At 42.3% G+C, this 20,800-nt stretch overlaps 2 protein-coding genes across 2 annotated transcripts; one reads left to right on the plus strand and one right to left on the minus strand.

The window, feature by feature from the left end:
• The first annotated feature begins 10,737 nt into the window (after positions 1-10,737).
• Positions 10,738-15,793, plus strand: LOC136499241 (uncharacterized). Its single transcript, XM_066494952.1, has 8 exons — positions 10,738-10,981; positions 12,558-13,354; positions 13,445-13,739; positions 13,922-14,128; positions 14,220-14,393; positions 14,590-14,778; positions 14,879-14,992; positions 15,074-15,793. Exons 2-8 carry the CDS (start codon positions 12,591-12,593, stop codon positions 15,413-15,415), a joined length of 2,085 nt encoding a protein of 694 aa, XP_066351049.1. The 5' UTR covers positions 10,738-10,981; positions 12,558-12,590; the 3' UTR covers positions 15,416-15,793.
• Positions 15,794-16,172: 379 nt separating this feature from the next.
• On the minus strand, positions 16,173-17,719 carry LOC136499242 (large ribosomal subunit protein eL31). Its single transcript, XM_066494953.1, has 2 exons — positions 17,554-17,719; positions 16,173-16,725 (listed from the first exon to the last, which is right to left on the minus strand). Exons 1-2 carry the CDS (start codon positions 17,640-17,642, stop codon positions 16,446-16,448), a joined length of 369 nt encoding a protein of 122 aa, XP_066351050.1. The 5' UTR covers positions 17,643-17,719; the 3' UTR covers positions 16,173-16,445.
• Positions 17,720-20,800: the final 3,081 nt, after the last annotated feature.

Below are 20,800 nucleotides of genomic sequence, written 5' to 3' on the forward strand. Positions count from 1 at the left end.
CGTGTCACTATGATGGAATGCTAACTTTCGGTTATATCTTGCCTAGGCAAGCCTCGGTGCATAACCCTATTATTCTACACTTTATTTTATGCTTGTGCATTAAGTTTTAAGGAGTTGAATGAAAACCCACTTGCACACACACATATATATATATATATCCTTATCATATGAGTCCTACTAGTATGTCAGGATCATGTAGATTGATATGCTATAGGATTCGGTAGAAGTCGAGTGATTACCTGTCACTCGCGAGAGATATGGAATATATTGTTGTTGTTATTATATTACTATCACATGGAATATATATGGATGATAATTGGAGACTGGGCGGAATAGTACTTTGGATCTGGTCTTAGTTAGGCATTCGAGCGAGACTCGGATTGTACTTGTTCCACCTGTGTCGATTGAGGATCGTTCGATGCTGTGGATGGTAGTCAGGTCACAGACTTATTATCCTGAGCACATATTTGCTTATGGGAGCGGAAAGGCTCGTTACGCTCTTGTCGTGGGTTCTAGCTCTTTCCGGACTGACTGATTGAAGGCGAGAAAAGGTGGAGGTCTAAGCACCATACTAAGATCGGGTCTTAAGTGTGGGGGCTTGGAGTCCAAGTTTGGATGGGGACCTGGACCCCTTGACAGGAGTGGAGCAGGTTGGTCTTATTTGTGCCTGGGGTACAAGCGAGGCGTGTGTTTCAGGGTACCCAGCTAGGATACATTGGTTCACGAATCGTCATTTCTGTGAGACGGTACGACTTGTCTATAATCTAGCATCGTAGTAAGAACTAGAACTTGAAAGGTGATAAAATAGTTTTGATTGCTTACCACTTGCTTGAAAGTAGCATATGTGCTTACATAGAATGGCTAGTTAATAAACTAATGATGAATGCTAATAAAATTGAATATAAGGACACACGTTTAGTAATGCTTTCGCAGATGCAATAACCCACAAGTCAAATAAGCCTTGCATATCCTTGGAGTCTTTTATTTTCCTCCTATCGGGTAAGTCTTGCTGAGTACAATCGAGTACTCAGGGTTTTATTCCCCCTGTTGTAGGTGATTGGAGGATACTTAGAGCTGACTCTTGTGTGTGAAAAACCTTCTGGTGGGCTCAGAGAGGATTCCTTCACGCTACGACTGTAGCGTTTATTTATTACCCTCACTAAAGGTTTTTATAAGAAAAGATATAAAATCTGCTAGCATCTCTTGTATAAAAACGTCCACTATGTTAATGCTCTACCATGTCATTAAATTAATCTTGCTTCCTCTGAAACTCTGATAACATTGTTATATTCCGCTGTTATAATCAATTGAGGTAATATTCTACTACTGTAATAAAGTGATGTAAGAAATAACTTAAGAATGTTGTAAGCTTTATTCTCTCATTTATGATCCTGATTGTAAAATGTGGATTTTTTAGTTCTCTCTCGAGGTGTACTCGATGAAACTGCATACTTTAATGTCCTATCTTGAGTACTTAGTGTCTAATGGAAGACAAGTACTCCTGGGAGGCATTAGATTAGGCGGTTCTGCCACAACATGTATTCCCGGGGTCCTCCCATCTTCTGGATCCGTTCACCAATACATCGTCTTCTGGCTCGGCTCCGATATCATCGTTCACTTCTTTGCGTCATTGATCTATCGTACCTATATATAATATATGCAAAGATGCAATGCATGCATATGAGAAAGAGTAAAATAAAAGTATCATGCAATTGCAAACTAAGACAAGTATAAGGTCACAACACAATTAACCTAGGCACATGGATGGATAAAGCATCAACCAAACATCACATAAACCAGTTGTGCTAGGATAACAAGGCAACACATAATGCATTACAAAGAGGCACACAAGACGAGCATGAGGTCACACCATATAGACATAAGTATTTAGGAGATATTTCACTAAGCATCACACAAACTTGTCATGCTAGACAACAATAAGATAACACCACATCATTCATCTACCGAGAACTGATGAAGCTTAGCATCACACCAGAAGCACTAGGGCTGATATAGGCAACACCAAATCTAGCCATACCACCCGTGATCAAAGTTCTACTACTAAACTTACAACATAGAAGTGGCAAGATGGTGATCAATTTTTAATTATTTTTACCGAGTAGGTGCATATCTCTTTTCTCGTGGAGAAGGCAAAGATTCTAATTCACATAAAAGCATACTAGTTTCAAATATGTTTAACATATCAACAAGATCTCATAGGCATTTCAAAGAACTCATAGAAACTATCTAAAACACCTATTAACATCTAAGTACTTATTATCATATAAAAAGGCATAAAGCATGCTTAACTTAATTAAACAAGTTAACTTGATCAAAATCAGCATGAAACTCTTTGCAGAGACATAAACTAACATAATTGATATTCACAAAAAAGTTTCATCATTTTTGGTCTTATATTTTTTGCTACACTAATTAGGCAACAAAACTCAATTATATTAATTATTGCATTTTTTAGCACACAAAAATTTACTGTTTTATGGTAACAATTATTTTTATCACATAGAGCACTTTATCACAAAGCCAACAAAACAAGTTTCACATTTTTAGCATTTTTCTACATTAAGTTATGTGTTTTACAAGAATCAGCACATTTATAGAAATTAATAAAATACTGAACAAAGAAAAGAAACTCGGGCTCGAAGTGGCCCAGCTCGGCCCAACGGCGCGAGCAGGCACGGACTGGTGATTTTACAAAAAGGCCCTTGTGTTTTTATAAAATCATAATTAAACCCAAACAACTATTTGTTTCCCTCTGTTCCTTCTCACTTAACACCCCACCCTTCTCTCTATTTACTTTTTCCGGTCCTTCGCTCATCACAGAGCATAGCACCGGTGGGGAACCAGCCCTAGCTCACTGGTGGCAAGGTTGTCAGCGATGGGACCACCACTGGTGTGCTCACCACTCTCTCTCGTGCTAATCTATCTAGGTGGCGCTCACAACGGTAGCTCCGAACGAGCAGTGGCACGACTATGGCGGCACGGCGGCGACGGCAAAGGCAAGCTCACCGTCTCCAGTGACCAACTAGCCTAGATAGGGTACGGGATAGCTTGGCGAGGCTCACCACAGCTCAGTTGACTCGACAGTCGAAGCGGAGATGGCACGAACGCGGCTGCCGGTGATGATGGCAAACGCAACGACGTGAACCGTTGGCGACGGCGCGTTCCGGCGTGTCCTATGGATGAACGGTAAAATGAGCGAGCCGATGAGCATCACGACATCACAAGGAACACAGCACAAGGGAGAAGGAGGGAGATCAACTGGAGCAAACTAGCCACGACAAGGGGGTCGCGGCGGCCATGGCAGACCACGGTGGCAGGAATCGACGCGCGACCGATTACGACGGCAAGAGGCGATGCAAGTGGGTGCAAGCGGCGCGCAAGGACAAGGCAGAGCTGGTTTCGAGAGGAATTGGGCGAAGGCGGCGTGACGGCGGTGAAATCGGTCGGTGAAACCAATCGGCCGGTGGTGGAGAAAAAGAGAGAGAAGGCGTCGGCGTCGAGGCTTTAAGGGCGATGATGATATCTCAGGCTTCGCCAACACCTTCGTGAACTCGACCACGCGGACGGTCATGTGTCCAAGTGCGAGAAGTGCCGTGAAGGACATGGCGGTGAGCAGGGCAAGCATGCTGCTGTCGGGTTACTGTTCACGATTGACAAGCCCTCTTCTCCTCTTCTTTTCTCATGATTCCAAACAAAAACTTGGCGGTCCCCATTAACAAAAGTTTCTAATCTACCTCTGATCTCCAACTTTACTTAAAGGACCAACCTCAAAAGATCACTAGTTTAAGGGATAAGGAATTTTGAAAACAGGTAAACCAAACTAAAACTCTAGGTTTAGTTTTTAGAATTGGAAAATTGTTTTGATTAGCATACTTTAGTCAATCAATTAAGGATTAATTACTACTCAAACATTACAACCAAAGGCACACTATCAAAGTACAAACTTCATACCAATTCATAGAACTAAAGTTGCACAAATTTTATTCATAAAAATTGATTTAATCATTCACCAAACTTTGAACCTAATTATTGTTTTTCAGAACTTAGCCAAAATGCCAAAGTGAGGAAAAACAATTATTGAATTCAATTTTTGAAGCTCAAATTTAACATGTTTGACTTGGAAACACAAACAAACTTTGATTCCATATTAAATAACACACTTTGCACTTCAAAGTTTATATTGACAAAATTTGATTTGTTTAAGGAAATTACAAACCATAAAATCACAAAGAACCTTAATCAATATTATTGCTAACATTACATGGTCACACATAATAAAACATATGCAACATGTATATACTATAATGAAAACATGACATCCATATGTAACACAAAGCTTGATGGTTATACATGACAATGATCATGATCAAGGTTTTACTAACTTAGATGAAAGAGACATGATTAACACTACTCATGCCTACTTTGAAAAGGATTTCAAGTTAATCAAAAGAGGTTTGCTTCTGCCTTTTGAAAAGATCAAGTTAGGTCTTGATTTGAAAGAGTTTGACTCCACCATTGTCATCACTTTGCAGAGTGTTAAACTAAAGCTCATAATCATCCTCTGTCTTGTTCGGGTTAGGCTTAACCCACTGCTTAACTTGAAGCTGACACCTAGGGTGTCACAATGCGCCAACTGTCATGGGTTCGTAACCACGATGAGTAATTAGTGGATGGATCAATGTGTCGATGTGTGGGTTCGTAAGACACAAAGATTTATCCTAAGCCCTACCTCCAGTAGCGAGTTCTTCATGTTAGAATGCTCGATCCAGTTTTTAGGCGAGCGCTAGCTAGTAGTGATCTAGGTTTTTTTTTGGATTCATCCCCTCTAAGGGAGCCTCTACCCTATGAGGGCAAGATGAGTACAAGAGGCGTGGGTTCTAGAAGCTCCCTTGGCCACCAAGGGAGTGCTACAGTTCATGTCCTAATTTTCGAGTCGTTGGCGGCATCTGATGGCGTCCCCTTCCCTAGTGGTCGTTGTTGACAACGTTGAACCATCCTTGACACCGCCTGCAGGGGCCTAGAATTGACTCTCAGAGCCCAAAGATATCATTGTGTCTCACCTGAGTTCACCCTCCTCATGGTGTACAAATGTACGCCAAAGAGGAGGGCATGTCGTTGGGAGAGACAGATCAAGGGGGCCCACGTGTCCATCTTCTTCCTTAATCAAGGATGGCAAGCACGCCATTGTCATGTTGTGTCATGCTCCGAGCGTGACCCTGAACCGGTAGTGGCCGACATGGCCTCGTTGGGCCGAGGAGACAAAGCTCCGGCAGGGCCTGGAGCCATGTGGCTCTGCCTGCATATCAGGCTTTAGGACTTTGTCATACTCTAGGACTTTGTCAGAACCTGGCAGAATATTCCTTACATTGTCGTAAGTGGATGGTTGTTGGTCAGGACGACGCCACGAGAGCTTACAGTTCCTGGCCTTCCTCGATCGAACACTAACCTCTCAAGCCCTTGGGCCTGGGGGCTCGATCGTAAGCTCGCCTCGAGGCGTCCCCTCAAGTGCTCAAGCTGCTTAGGAAGTCGGTTGTCTAAGGCATGATGGGCCATTCATGTCATCCTGTGTTGCCACGCGAGAACACACGCTGTGTGTAGCCCGCGAGCCACTGGCTGATTAAAGGAATTAGTCAAGGGGTTAATCACACCGTTATGATGCTAGGGTTTAGGTAACCTATTGTTAGATACTCAGTATGACATGCACATGTGGCTAATTGTTGAATGAAGACGGCAATGATTATTTTATTTGCTTACAGTCTGTTAGGTAACAAGCAACTTACCAAACATATCCTAAGTGATTGCATCTAAGCATTGCTTATTACTTTATTAGCATTTCTTATGCACGGTACTTGCCAGTTGGGAGTTGATTTCACAGTATGTTTGGTCTAACAAATAAAGACCTATCACTTTACTAGTTTGTTTTTCTTAATGTTACCGCATACTAACCTTAGTCTATGGGGTGGCTTATTTATCACTTTGATGGAGATTTATTCTATTCAATGTTTATAATGCTTCAATGAGATAGAGAGTTTTTGTTGGTCCGTACACATCTATATTTTTGCTAGTAGCTGATTACAAATTTTAACCTTTGCAGAGAATGGAAGCAGGCATGTTCTCTTTATAAAGAGGTGTTGTTCTTTTTTATCAAATATTTTTTTAAAGATCTTTATCAGATATTTATTACATCATGATAAGGCACATTGGTGTCTAATTTTCTAAAGTTGGATATGGGCAACTTATGTCACAAGCTTACAGTTTGTAGCCGAAAGTAATGAACCAAGCTGTGACATTAATATCTGACCTAATGATAGAGTTGGATGGACTGTAGTTGCTATGGTGCCGTCGAGGGACAGTTCACATAGTTGAGTTGATTTCACTGGTGGTTAATCTCCTACCCTTTTCAGCATGTAAGTGAAGTTTATTGTCTTTCAGTTTAAGCGATGTTGTCTTCAGGAACAGTCCCTAAGTGCAAGTTACATACAGCTGTTTTCAAACAGATCGTTACATGTTCCGTTTGCACTGCTTCAACAGTACTTTTCAGCGAACAAACAGTGTTTTGCTCTCACAACATTTCAGCATAAGCATCAGCATAATTAAGCCAAATTTCAGCATAAGCAAATGGGATGGGGGATGTATCCTGCAAAATGCATGCAGGTGCAGATATGATGACAGTTCTCGGTTTACTGGCTACTGCTAGTCTTGCCCGTTGGCTGGTCATGTATTCTCAAAGTAACATATACTTGAAACTAAAGGGTGGGTAGAATCATCACTAGCCGTCTTGCTGTTCCATCTTCTTATGTGCTACCTGTACTTTCCCTTCAATTTTGTGCCCCATCCTACTGCATGCACTCACTTGTGGATCCGTCATGATGGTGCTCCAACGGATATGTACATGTAGTATAGCTCGTCTCTGCTCATCTCCCTGATGGAGGTAAACGAAACATTGCTTTCCTAGCCATAATTCTGCTGCTGTGTTTGCGCAGGCGCATGCGGTGGCCTTGTCAGCCCGTGCGTTTGCCTTCACCTTCCAAACGTTACTGAAACGTGACTCCAAGTCAGTCAGTACCCAGTTACCTACTCCTGTTGCTGTCTTTGTATCCAGCAGCGACATGGCTGATCATCACAGGCGAGCTGTTTGGGCACAAAGTTTCTGTGGCAGTAACTTGTAAGTGCGACCATTCACCAGACACCACCATTTCTGTGCTTGTGCTTGTGCTTGCTCGGTGCACGTATGATTCCAAGCATCTAAACAATGCTTCTTCTTCTTCTTTTTTCTTTCCAAAGCCTCATCTTTTGTCAGGATGGAATGATGGATGGACGCCATGTTTTAATTTCAGACTATGATAATGAGAACTGAAAAGGCCCTCTCACCGACCGTCAGCATAGACGATCTGTCGTGTGGGGTTTGTTGGCACACGAAGCATACAAATGGTCTATTTGCAGGGGGCCCACGTGGCACAATCCGGTCGACTCTGAGCAGCATTGCTGGCGACCTTACATCCTTAACGAGACACGATAGCTTGGTTGTTGGGCGTACTTTCCTGGTGCTCAAGTGAAATAAGGACGACGCTTTGTTTCATTGGGCATGGATTTGTTTCTCGAGAGCTCGTTTCCGTCATAAACCCAAGTCAGTGTCCTATCGAGCAGGTGCCATGGCGCCATGCCATCTGATGGCAACTTTGGGCGAGAGAACAAGGCCAAGGCAAGGCCAGCTTGCCATGTCTCAGCACTCGAACATAAGCCAAATTCTCTGATACGCACAGCTACCGGAGGTGGCCGGTGGCTTGTACCACCACCGACAGCTTCTCCCGGTTGCATCCGGCACGGCACTTTTGCCACTTTGGTCGCATCGGGGAGTCAGGCCACCGCTCTTTTTATTATATATATGCAATGTATATATATATAAAACGAAATGAAAGATGCTTGGAGAAGGAAAGGGGAAGGCTCGCTTTTTTATTCTTTCTTGTTTGTTTTTTTTTGTTTTTCATTTGCACAACAGCACAAGTGACAATACGTTCTTTTGTTTGGTTTCTTTCGGCGACATGATTGGGGATCTTCGGTTCTTGATAGGGTGCCAATGGAGCACGCATGTTTGCTGCACAAGGGTAGCATGGAACATGGAGTGAGTGATGATAACAATAGTGTACAAGTGTTGTCCAGCTCCACCCCTAGCGATTTATAGGGAGACAGAGGCCATGCCAATCGCCATGCATGTGGAGACCAGAGACGCCATACCGAGTGATTATGTACAAATAATAAAGTTTTTTAGGAATTACAAACAATTGTAGTTATTTTGTGAGATAAAAAAATACAGTGCATCTAGATTGTTTGTCCTAAGTCAAACAATTTTACCTACGACTACTCTTTCAAAATATAAGACTGCCATATAAATACCAAGAGCCTGTTGGGATACACGAACTAATTGCTAGCTAGCTGAAAATTAAGTAAAATTAGCTCTAATACATCAAACAGGGGGGCTAATTTTTTAACCAAATGTTCAACTAGTTGTTAGCCAATCACAGCTAATTTACGCTAATTTTTAGCTTCAACCAGTAACTAGCCATATGTATCAAACAAGCCCCAATTATAAAAACATTCTCATAATATGTAACCTTTTTTTCTATATGAGATGATAGTTAGATACATGTAACTTGTATTGCAAAAAAACTTGAGCAACCTATGAGGAATTTGGTGATATTAACATTATTATTATCAAGAAGAAGAAAATAGGCACTCAATGAGAACTTAACCTAGGTGATCCTAGGTATATATCTACAGGCTTGACCAACAGAGAGCTAGCTCCACTTTCTCCCAATTTATACAGTGAAAATGCAGATTTCTACGGGGTGCTGAGATGTTGACCTCTGAAGTCTGCAGCTAGCACAGCACATACTACAGGGATCAAGACTCCCAGGTTGTCAAGTGAGTCATTTCGTCAACGCCGTGTCAGACCACGAGCGGCGTGTGACGGTGTGAGAATATGTCGTGTTTCGTGAGGTCATGACAGGAGCAAGTGGGAGAAGAGAAACATCTTCCACCTACAGGGTGGTAGATCGACTTAGGTAATTAGGTGAGCAGCTGAGCATGTTTGAGGGAATGTCTTCTCGTGCATCATCTAAATACGACTTGTTTTTTTTTAACCCAGTACAGACGTAGATGCTTACATACACATATGTACATTTATTTCTACAAATATACGCATGCACACTCTGAACAAAAAGGATCTGTGATCAACAAAGCATAATAAACGAACGAAGAGGCTATTATTCATGTTTTGAGTGGAAATATTTGGTACATGGTTCATGTGTGTAAGGAAGGATTCACGAAGAAAGTGCTGTCACCACTGGGAAACTTTGGAAGCAGAATAAGGCAATGTTGGTTTCTCTTATAATCCGTACTTTTCAGCTTGTTTTTTAAGCCCGAACAGTGTTTTCCTCTCACAACAAATCAATCGGCGAGCTCGCCCTGGTGCCCGCGCCTGGCACACCTCCCCGCGCCCGCGCCGGCCATGGCAGTGGCGGTGGCGGCGGCGGCGGATTTGTGATTTGTCCTTCCATAGAAAAAAAAATTGTGATATATGATCTGTGATCTGTGGAGGCTAGAGGTAGAAGAAGAGTGGAGGCTGTTGGATCTTTAATCCTATGGTGCAAAAAAATTCATATGTTGAAATTATATAAAATACATAGTTGTGTAGTAGACAGACTCTTAAGTTTTAGTTCCCTATGTAGCATTTCAGTCCATCCTAACGTTAAGTGCCATGTAACAAGACGTTTGCCCATATTGTTATTTGACATTGTCTCCACACTTAACAACAATTTAATGAGTTGTTAATATTATGTTTGTGTATGACCAATTATACTTTTTAATTTTGAGTTTTTTTTTCATGTGAGGTCGTTAAGATGCTAAAAAAATAATATAAAGTTTGAGCGCTTACTAGTGCTTATAGCAAGCCCCGTTACGTGATTAAAATGCTACTAAAATTTTTTAGCATTTTTTAAATTTAAATGACTTTAAATAAAAAAACTTAAAACTAGAAAGTTATAGATCTTATCAAAAGCTACAACTTTCACAGAAAAAATATCTTTATTTAACACCATACAAGAAAGATAATATTTTCTAAGAAGACAAGTCGATTAATATACTGCTGAAAATTTATATCAACTTTTTAGCATCTTAATAACCCCAAATAAAAAATTAAAACTCAAAAGTTATAGATCTCGTCAGGAGCAATAATTTTAATATAAAAAGTATCTTTACATGACACCATACAAGAAAGATATAATTTTTCTAAGATGATATGCTCTTGTACGTGATTAATACGTGTTGAAAAAGTATATTATTTTTTTAACATCTTACGGCCCCAAATAAAAAACTCAAAACTATTGTAGACAATTTTTATATAAAAATCATTTTCATCTGCCATTATATAAAAAAGATATAACTTTTCTAAGATAGAGTCTTACTATAAGAGTATTTTGGTTAAAATAATATATACTTGACGGAATCCTAACAGGATATACTCTAAAATCTGACAAAAATGCTGGATAGGAAAAAAACTTGAAGCGGTCCTAGATAGGGAAAACAATTTTTTTTTTCTTGCGATGACCGGCGTGCACCTCACCACGCGGTGACCGGAGCAGGCCAAGTCCCAAGCCGAAAAAGAAAAAAAGAAAAAGAAAGTACACACAACACAGTCGCCTCCCTGACGCTGGATTTAAGCAGAGCAGAGAGCAGAGGAGCAACCGCCCTCTCGCCCCCCGCCCACCACGATCTCCCCTCCGCACGCCGCACGGGCAGCCGCGAACCGAAGCGCGTCGGCCGGCCGCGGGCGTCGGCATCGCCTCCTGAGCCGGCGGCCTGCTGCTCGCTCGTCCTCGCTCCCGCATTGGATCACGCGGCGGTTGGCAACTTGGTGTGGTCTGCTGCTGGTGATTGCGCCTAGCCGGCCGACGCGGAGACGGTGAGGCGCTGCTCTTCGCTTCTCGCCCCTCCCTTGCCTTATCTCCACACTGCCCCCCTCAGCGGTTTCGCTCTCCCGTGTTATGTGGGGAACGGAAGCCTCCGCCGGATCTCTGTTAGGCCGCGGTTACTGGCTCCCGCTGGATTTGAAATTGTTTCGAAGTTTTCCCTTGCTTGGGTTCTCGATTTCGGGGAGGGGTTCTGCCGGCAGCTCTGCCGCTCCACCTTAGTTGGGGACCTTTGTGTGTTCCGCGACAGCAGCATTGATGATCTGCTTGTCCCGTGAGGTTTTTTTTTTTTTTTTTTTTTTTCCTTGCGATGGATCGGGCGCGCGTGGGGACACGATCACGCCTGACGGGCGCTAGTCCGCGATCCGCATTTCTGAATCCCGGCGCCTAGCCGAGGTGCCTCGGTGCTTCCTGGTTGCCTTGCTACTATTCCCTTCTTCGGATCCGCTCTCGTACGACCGGCAAGGTGGTTGCGGCCATAGAATTTCGTGGCGGCGGTTTGGTTGGATTGGTGATGCTGTTCCGTCCGCATTTATGAAGGAATGTTCTCCTACTTTTAAGCTGTTCGTGTACTCGGAGTATTGAATTGCCTGCTCCTTGCCGCTATAGGAGGCCCTGCCCTGGGCCAGCCTACCCCGCTTTGGGTTGTGATTGGTGATTTCCAGCAGCTGTTATTGTTTCATGATTGGTGTGGGAAAGAAGGTCTAGGGAGTGGCTTCTGATGCATGTTTGGCAATTTTTCTATGATGCTACTGTCTTTACTCCTACTAGAGTGGTTTGGTGGTGCGTTTTCCTATTTAGGTGGGAATTTAATCACTTTCCCACTTTATCGTATCTCTACTATGGTAACCATCTTTTGGCAATTTTGATTGGTAGTCATGTTTAAGATAAGCTTTTGAATTCGATGATCTTGCTGTTCATTAGCTAGCACTAAATTTTGTAGAGCTGCTTGGATCACCAAAGTGCAGCTCAATCTTGATCAAGTACACGTGCCCTTAAACCGGGCTCGATCCGCTTCTTTTTTCATCCGGAACAGTCTTTTCCTCACACAAATTCCACCATAATTCCTCCAAGCGAACGGGGCCATAACTCTTAGCAGTCGTGTCCTTAGGCAGTCGGCACCTTGATAAGGTTCCAAGAGTTCAATCTGATGGAAGCAAGAGTGAGCTTGATCTGAATTCAGATCGGTAACCACGCTTTTAAGGTGTGCATTCTCACTTCTTTACTTCTTAGTGTGTCCGTCGTCAATCTTCTTAACGGGTTGGGTTGGAGGTGTGGTCATATGCACCCAACCACCCAGGTTTGAGTCCTCTTCAACTAGAATTTAGGTACCTATTTTCTTCTTAATAAAAAAACCACCTGATTCTCCTTGGTTGGTAACATTTTTCTTTACTGATGAAGGTTTCTCCTTTTAGCATGAGCACTTTTTCTGGATCTCCTGTTTCTTCTTAATTCTGATCCAAGTGTCATCAGCGTTATATTTTTTTGAACATGCATGCTTTTGTAAGCCTGATCAGTTTGCAAAAGTTGCTAGAACAATTTAACCATCTGTGCTTGTTATTTCTGCAGGCATCAAGTTTCTAACAATTTGAAGTACCTGAAATGGGCGCAAGAGATAATGGGGAGGGAAGAGATGAGAAGAAGGGGACTGGATCAGATTATGTACCTACTAGAGACTCCTTTTCATCACAAGGTGAGTCTCGGGTTCCAAGGAAGCTCAGTAAAAAGGAGACAAAAGATAATAGCCCCAGAACGACCAAAAGCAGCGCCAGCCGTCAACCTCAAAACAAGCTGCAACATAAAGGATTAAACAATGTACAGAACAAGTCTCAGAAACAAAAGAAAACAGTTAGTGCTGCTAAGGCTGTTGAAGTTAGAAAACCAGAGATTACAAGAATTTCTTCCTGCCCTCCGTCAGAATTGTCTGAGGAAACAGATGATATAATCAGTGATGCTGGAACTGTTGATGATAAAGGGACTGAGGAGGCTAAGGAGATCGATGTGTTAGATGAAGCTCCACACTGTGATCAGAGTACCGGTACTGATGATGAAACTCCTGATAATGAAGACAAGGTAGTTGATCATGAAAAATCAGTTGTAGGTCAAGGCAATGGGGAATTAGTGTCGAAAATTGACAAGTTGGAACAGGAACTTCGTGAAGTTGCTGCTCTTGAAGTTTCTCTGTACTCTGTAGTGCCCGAGCATGGAAGTTCAGCACATAAGTTGCACACCCCAGCTCGGCGTCTTTCTAGGCTATATATCCATGCATCCAAGTTTTGGTCTGAAGATAAGAGAGCTTCGGCAGCAAAAACCATTTCTTCTGGTCTTGTTCTTGTTGCAAAGTCCAGTAGCAATGATGCTTCGAGGTATAACTTAGCTATGCTTAATCTGAATTTTAGCTCCACATAACATTACCCTAAAAAATCCTCTTAACTAACAAACTACTCTTGTTATAGGCTGACATTCTGGCTATCCAACACAGTTGTCCTCAGGGAGATAATTGTACAAACTTTTGGCATCTCACATCAGTTTGCTCCATCCATGACGACTATGAACATGAATGGTGGTGCCAAAAAACTTGATGGGAAATCTATGACAATGCTGTGGAGAAACAACTCCAATGGCAAGCAAGCCAAACTTGCTACAATGCAGATGCCAAATGATTGGCAGGAAACAAGTACACTTTTGGCTGCATTAGAGAAGATCGAATCTTGGATGTTTTCTCGCATTGTTGAGACAGTATGGTGGCAGGTAAATGTCTGTCTTAGACAATACATTCTTACTGACACTTTCATGAAGCTGGGAACATCCTGTCCTAGTCTGGTGTTTTTTTTTTTAGAAAAAAGAGGTCACTGTCTCTTATGGCTACTTGTTCTCTGAATATGTTCTAATTCTTCATGTTGTCAGTTTTCTTAAGGATGTTTCTCTTCCAGGCACTAACTCCTCACATGCAAAAACGGGCGGAAGGATCATCAACTCCAAAGGCTGGTAGAGTGTTAGGTCCTGCTTTGGGTGATCAGCAGCAGGGCACCTTTTCTGTTAATCTGTGGAAGGCTGCGTTTCACGATGCATTCAGCAGAATGTGCCCCCTTCGTGCTGGCGGACATGAGTGTGGCTGTTTACCAGTATTAGCAAAACTGGTATTTTTTTAACATCCTTAATTTCAAAGAATAAGCATTTTATTTGTTACTGCAAATATATTTCTGAACTTCACGAGTTCTTCATTATTAGGTGATGGAGCAATGTGTAGCCCGTTTGGATGTTGCCATGTTTAATGCCATCCTTCGTGAATCAGCAAGTGAGATACCGACAGACCCTATATCTGACCCAATTGTTGACCCAAAAGTCCTACCAATTCCAGCTGGTGATCTAAGCTTTGGGTCAGGCGCGCAGCTGAAGAACTCTGTACGTGCCTGATTCACTCGCTTTTTGTGCATTACTACCAGTTCCTTTTTTGTTGTTGTTGTTGTTGTAATTGTTATGTAGTTGTTTGTCTGGATGTAGCTTGCTAAGGAGCAAAACTAGATACAAATGTAGTTGGATCTTGCTATTACACCTCGCCTCAAACAACGAATTTATATGAAATAAAATGACTATGCAGACTGGAAACTGGTCCAGATGGCTGACAGATAAGCTTGGCATGGATGACGATGATTCTGAGGACATAGGAGATGTTGAAGATGAAAGAAGAGGCGCAGCTGAAACAAAATCGTTTCAACTGCTTAATGAACTAAGTGATCTCCTGATGCTCCCAAAGGACATGCTTCTTGAAAAATCTTTCAGGAAAGAGGTCAGTGTTTGTGCATAGCAGCTGGCAAATTATCATTACTGTCTCCTTTTGTATGTAACCACCAATTCCGTTGTGGTTAACCTTTTGATGTCTTTCTTAGGTCTGTCCTTCAATTGGCCTTCAATTAGTGACCAGAATCCTGTGCAACTTCACCCCAGATGAGTTTTGCCCTGATGCGGTTCCAAGCACGGTGTTAGAAGAGCTGAATTCTGAGGTTTGTTCCACTCTGGTTTTCTACTCCAGCCTTACACATATTATCTTGCTGACAATATCACTCAAATGCATTGCTATGCAGAGCTTGTTGGATCGTCACACCAACAAAGACGTGATCAGTGTGTTTCCATGCATCGCTGCTCCTATAGTGTACCACGCACCTTCAACATTGGATGCGGCAGAGAAAGTGGCAGACATAGGAGGTGGCGCAAAGCTGGACAGGAAAGCCTCAATGGTGCAGAGGAGAGGGTATACCAGTGACGATGACCTTGATGACCTGGATTCTCCCCTTGCATCCCTAATGGACAGGAGTGCTCCACCTTCGCCATCAAACAGTTTCGCACATTTCAGTTCTCAGAGAGGAGTTTCCATGGAGAATACAAGATACACGCTCCTAAGAGAAGTATGGTTGGAGCAACGGTGATGGATGAACCTGTAAAACCTAAAATCTCTTCTACAGCTGCCCCATTGTGAGAGCAAAAGAAGGCCTATTTGCGTAGGCGGTAGGCCCTTCAGCAGTCCTTACAGTATAGTGCAACACTTTCTTGTACAGTACATTCCCACAATCCCAATATATGTAGCTCTTTTGTAGTATAGCAGCAAGTCAGCAATTCAGATACATACGAATAACACTATGGACGGTGCAAGTTTGTGAAATGAAAGTATGTTTACCAGGCCACTGTTGTGTAGGCCTCTAGGGTGTCGACAAAGATACTGACGCAGTATTGAGCAACAATTGTATAATGATATGACATTCTCCTCACCTAACAATTTGATGTGCACTTGAGACAATTACCTTTGAGCTGTCTCCACTATTCTTAACATATCATTGTATGGTGACTGTCCAACGGAAACCAATCGAGTCGGACGGCGGCCGCCGACGGTGACTCCCCATCTGCAGATGCTACTTTGGATTGCGCCGATCCATTATGCAACTTGATGTGGAGCTTGGCGTTTGATCATACAATAGTGCCCTGATCAAGTTCCTGCAGGTGTCTTCTCCCCCAACCAAAAACCCACAACATTTGCAGCCAGCTGCCAGGATTGTGATGGCTGATCAATTAGCATTCCCATCACAAATACTAGTGAACAAATGGTCCTCAATCTTTCACAACACAGCTCAAGAATTTAGTCAAGCTTGTCGGACATATGTTTCAGCTAAAAAGAGAATTCACCCTTCATTTAAATGGGAGATTCCAAGTCACCCTGTCATTGAAATGGGAGATTCCTAGCCACGAAGTTGCTAAACCATACTCACGATTTACATATATCCAAGGAACACAACTGAGAATGTAAACACAAACAAAAGAACTAGCCACGTAATTCGATTGAGGAAATAGACAACTTTGTGATGTCGATCACAGTACCAGAGTACAAAACTTCTTTGGATACAAAAGGTTTGGTGTTGCAAATACAAACTAAGAACTCTCTAAAGATGTAGACAATGTGATAGCTTAATCGGCTTCGTCAATGACCTTGGTTCCCAGCCCTTTCAAGCCCTCGGCAGGGATCTCAGCGACGGTGACAAGGGAGTAGAGTTCCTCCTTGGCATCCTCCTCGTCGTTCCTCTTGCGGGCAATCCTCACACGAACCCTCCGTGGCACGCTCCTGATTCCGCTGCTCCAGATGTGCTTGTTGAGCTTCACATCAATCCTGACGTCGGTGGTGCCCATAGCCTTCTGTGCAAACTTCCTGATCTCCTTGATGGCATTGGGTGCCTTCTTCTTGAATGTGCTGCAAAACATAAGAAAATGTTGGTAAGAAGAAAGTGGGATCATGGCATTCAGTAACCTTCAGTTCCAATAACAGTACAAGGTTAAGCAGAAATAAGAATAGGTCATTCAGATATCAGAAGACACTTGGATAGGCATTCAGCAACTGAAATGAATATTACAATGTACGAACACATTGGATACAGATGATTTTGATTCTAGACAAATGAGCTTAACAAGCAATCAAAGCAGCTAAATTTCTATTCATGCTTAAGTATTTGAGTCTATACTCGACAAAAATCAATGAACTTATACTGTCTCATGAGGTTTGCATGGTTCATAGGTTTGGTAAAAGCACCAACAGTCACTAAAACTTTACCTGATAAGAGTGTTAATTGAGCATATACGGGCTATATTTTCTTAAGATAGGTCCATCAATTCCTAACTGGTAGCAAAATTTGCAATTCCAAGTGGAAATAAAGGGTGGCGCTAGATGCTTATTACATTTACCTTTCAAGTAATTAGCAAATGAAATTAAGAAAATATCAAACGAATGCCACTACAAAAATATACAAAGCACAAGCAGAAAGGCCATCGAATTGTTTCATCTCGTGCTCATATGCAAAGTACGAAGACGATATAACTGATCACATAGGACATACACTAGTTGAGCCTCAGGGCCTGCGGAACCGGGAGATCTTGTCTACGAGTAGTATCGAATAGAAAAATACCACCTGCTACCGCGCCTAAATACTATCAGTAGCGAAACGAAAATCTCGCAAGCGAGGCGGATCTCGCAGCGAGAACAGTGTGCATCGCGCAGCAAGGTGGCCAGAGGGGGGAGAGGTACCAGCCGTGGAGGCGCTTGTGGAGGTTGATGGTGTACTCCCTGGTGACCACCTCCTCCTTCCTCGCCGCTCCTCCCTTCCTCTCCGCCATCTCTCCTCTCCTCTGCTCCGGGTACGGGTGGGGGATTCGGCAGTGTGGTGTTCCGCGGCGGCGCGAGAGGAAAACCCTACCGGAGTCGGGGGTTGCCTTTTATATGAGCTGCACGCAGAACGACGTGGCTACATGGGCTGGGTGGTGTGCCAGCCCATTCATGTGCCTATTGCTCCGTCCGCGTGGGCTGTATGTGCCTTAAATGCCACCTCCTTGTCGGTACTGGGCCAACCATGCTACCCAGGCTCTGACAAGCCCTTTTTTTTTTGCTAAAAAAGAACAAGTTCTGGGAAAGTTTATTTTATACTCCCTCCATTGATTCAAAAAAAAAAAAGTCGCTCTGGGTTTTTTATATAACTTTTACTGTAAAACTAGATATATATAGTTTTGTGGAAAAATGCACTCCGCCCCTGCAAATTGATTTGGAGAGGCGGTCTGGGAACCGCCCCTATAAATGCATGATTTGTATAGACGGTATAATAGGTGCGACTGACCGAACCGTCCCTACAAATGCCCATTAACCGTCCTTGAAAATCATATCTGACGTAGTGACAGGTTTTGGATCTTTGTTGATCTTTACCCGTGTATTGAAAATCTGACAGATTTTGGCATTGTAAATCTGTCAGATTTTGGCATTGAACGTGCGTGGTCTCAATGGTCGCGCACGTCGAAACGTCGTTAGGGAGTTCCCCGCACAGGAGCGAGCGGGCACTCGGCTCGCTGCTTTGATCGGCCAGGGGGCTGCTCCGATGTCGCGGCCACCTAGCTGCTTAGTGTGGAACGCGCGGGGACTTAATGGTCGCGCACGTTGTAATGTCGTTTAGGGAATTCCTCGCACAGGAGCGAGCGGGAACTCGGCTCGCTGCTTTGATCGACCACGGGGCTGTTCGTACAACGTTAGTCGCAAAAGAGTTTACGAGTTTACTATGTAATCACAACCACGTGCGAGAGGTTGAGCTGTGGGTTTCGGTCATCAACGGATTACCGTAACCGCAAAGCGTTGTCACAAACTATTCTACTCCTGTTTAATGAAAAACGTGCCACGACATGATCGCGAAAAAAAATCATCCCAGCCGCCTAAAAAAAATCATCCCAGCCGCCTAAATCATCGAAATATTTTTTTTATTATAAAAAAGGCTTATTGGATTTCTTTTTCCATTTGGGCTGATTTGTTTTTTGAGTGGGAATGGTTTTCCAAAGGATAACGAATGGCCCATGTCAGGTTGAATCACTCTACATCTTTATAGGTTGGAGTGGTCTGGGTTGGTTTTGGGCCTAGCTTTACTTTCCTTTTTGTTTTGCTTGCCTTACCACTAAAAGCTACTCCATCCTCTTCACATTCTAAACTAGAAGACAATTTATTTTTCTTATACATGTAGTTTTTGTTGTGCGCTTAGATATATACTATGTCTAGGTAGATAGTAAAAGCAATATTTCTACAAAAATCAAAACGTCTTACAATTTGAAAACGGAGGGAGTATAAGTCATTCTAGTTTTTCCTACGTATATAATAAAATCTATGTAGCTAAAAAAGATAAAACAATTTATTAATTTGAAATGGAGGAAGTACCTTTTCTTTCTCTATGTCTATATATCTAGAAAAGTCGGAGCGACTTATAATTTAGAATGGAGGAAGTACTTTTCTTTCTCTATGTGTAGGGATGAAAACGAAAATGATAACTTCTGATTTTCGGAAATCATTTTCGTGTTTTTTCTTGTTTTCAAGCCTAAATGGATATGATAGTGATAATCGAAAAAATGAAAACGATAAAAATAATCGGAAACGAAAGCGAAAACAATTTTGCCATCTTCCGACCATTTTCGAAGATTGTCATATTTAGCGGGTAATTTACCGTCGATAGTTACCGATTCAAAGGCCTTGAATCCTAAGTTATTTATAGACTATATAATGCATATACTTTAGGTCTTGTTGGCCCACATTTAGGCATCCCATCTGCACACACAAGCACATAAAGCAAATATTTTTTTGAGGAACTATACGACAAATATTTCATCCGTATATGAATAAGAATGCAATAAGTCAATCACGTACTGCACCCTAACTCTGAGGTTTAGCTTGTTTGAAACCTAAGATGGTGTGAACTATGGTTTTAGCTTGTAGTCTTGTCAATTGTGGCTTTATTAATTTATAACTATTGTCATGTGAGATAGGTCGAGTTTTATAGCTCTTCTCGTATGCTACAGTTTGACATGTCTATTGTTTTTGACGATATCGTTCTCATGGATTCCGATCATTATCGATGTATTTTCTGATCGACTATGATCGTTTTTGAAATTACCGGAATATCGGTGCCGTATTCATTTCCGACAATATCGTATCGATTTTGTTTTTGAAAAAAAATATGAAAATAAAAGTGATTTGGTCTCCTATCGATCTTTTCCGATCGTTTTCATCCCTATCTATGTGTAGCTTTTTCTCTAATTAATGTCATGAACATTTTTCTCATTATTATAAGATAAGATAGAATACTTTGGTAATGAAACAGGATAGCTAGAACATCAATGCCATATATATTGACAAACCAGAGAACTATTTATTAATGACTCATGCACCGTGTGGTGGTAACGAACTAAGCACACGTACTTGTTCGATAGGATGGGATATATAGCTAGCCCATATGTAAGCAAAGGTCACGATTGTTTTACACAAGCACAGGTAGTGCAGGCAACTGCTGTAGAAACAGATCGGTTACATTACTGATCCTTTTTTTATTACAATAAAATTCCTGTAGGGGTGCAAACCTCCCTCCAGTTTTATATAAAAAAATATTGTACAAGCAGTGACCATAAGATGAATTGACTTGTCATCACCTGATTCATGGTAAAATCTCTAGTACGTACACAAAGCTAAGCGAAGCTACACTTAGTCAGCAAAGCACACAGATGCCGGTGGTGGACTGCCAGGCAGCTGCAGCTTGGGGCTCGAACACAAGACGACATGCTCGCTGAATCACCATAACTTTTATTATTATAAGCAATGAAGCAAAGGAAACGATTAGCTCACGCAGTGCATGAATTTAAGCAGATGCATGAACATTACATTAACATCCATGATGCCTTGATGGTTGTCAGCTTTACAAGCAGATCTAGACGATAGATGAACTACTTGTCACCGTCTGATGCATACATGGTGATTG

Source organism: Miscanthus floridulus, chromosome 13 (genome assembly GCF_019320115.1).
Source record: "Miscanthus floridulus cultivar M001 chromosome 13, ASM1932011v1, whole genome shotgun sequence".
Classification (NCBI taxonomy): domain Eukaryota; kingdom Viridiplantae; phylum Streptophyta; class Magnoliopsida; order Poales; family Poaceae; genus Miscanthus; species Miscanthus floridulus.

Coding starts and splice junctions, on each gene's coding strand:
- LOC136499242 (XM_066494953.1), bottom strand. CDS start 17,642: ATGGCGGAGAGGAAGGGAGGAGCGGCGAGGAAGGAGGAGGTGGTCACC. Junction 16,726..17,553: donor CACAAGCGCCTCCACGGCTG/GTACCTCTCCCC, acceptor TATGTTTTGCAG/CACATTCAAGAAGAAGGCAC.
- LOC136499241 (XM_066494952.1), top strand. CDS start 12,591: ATGGGCGCAAGAGATAATGGGGAGGGAAGAGATGAGAAGAAGGGGACT. Junction 14,129..14,219: donor TACCAGTATTAGCAAAACTG/GTATTTTTTTAA, acceptor CTTCATTATTAG/GTGATGGAGCAATGTGTAGC. Junction 14,779..14,878: donor AAAAATCTTTCAGGAAAGAG/GTCAGTGTTTGT, acceptor TGTCTTTCTTAG/GTCTGTCCTTCAATTGGCCT.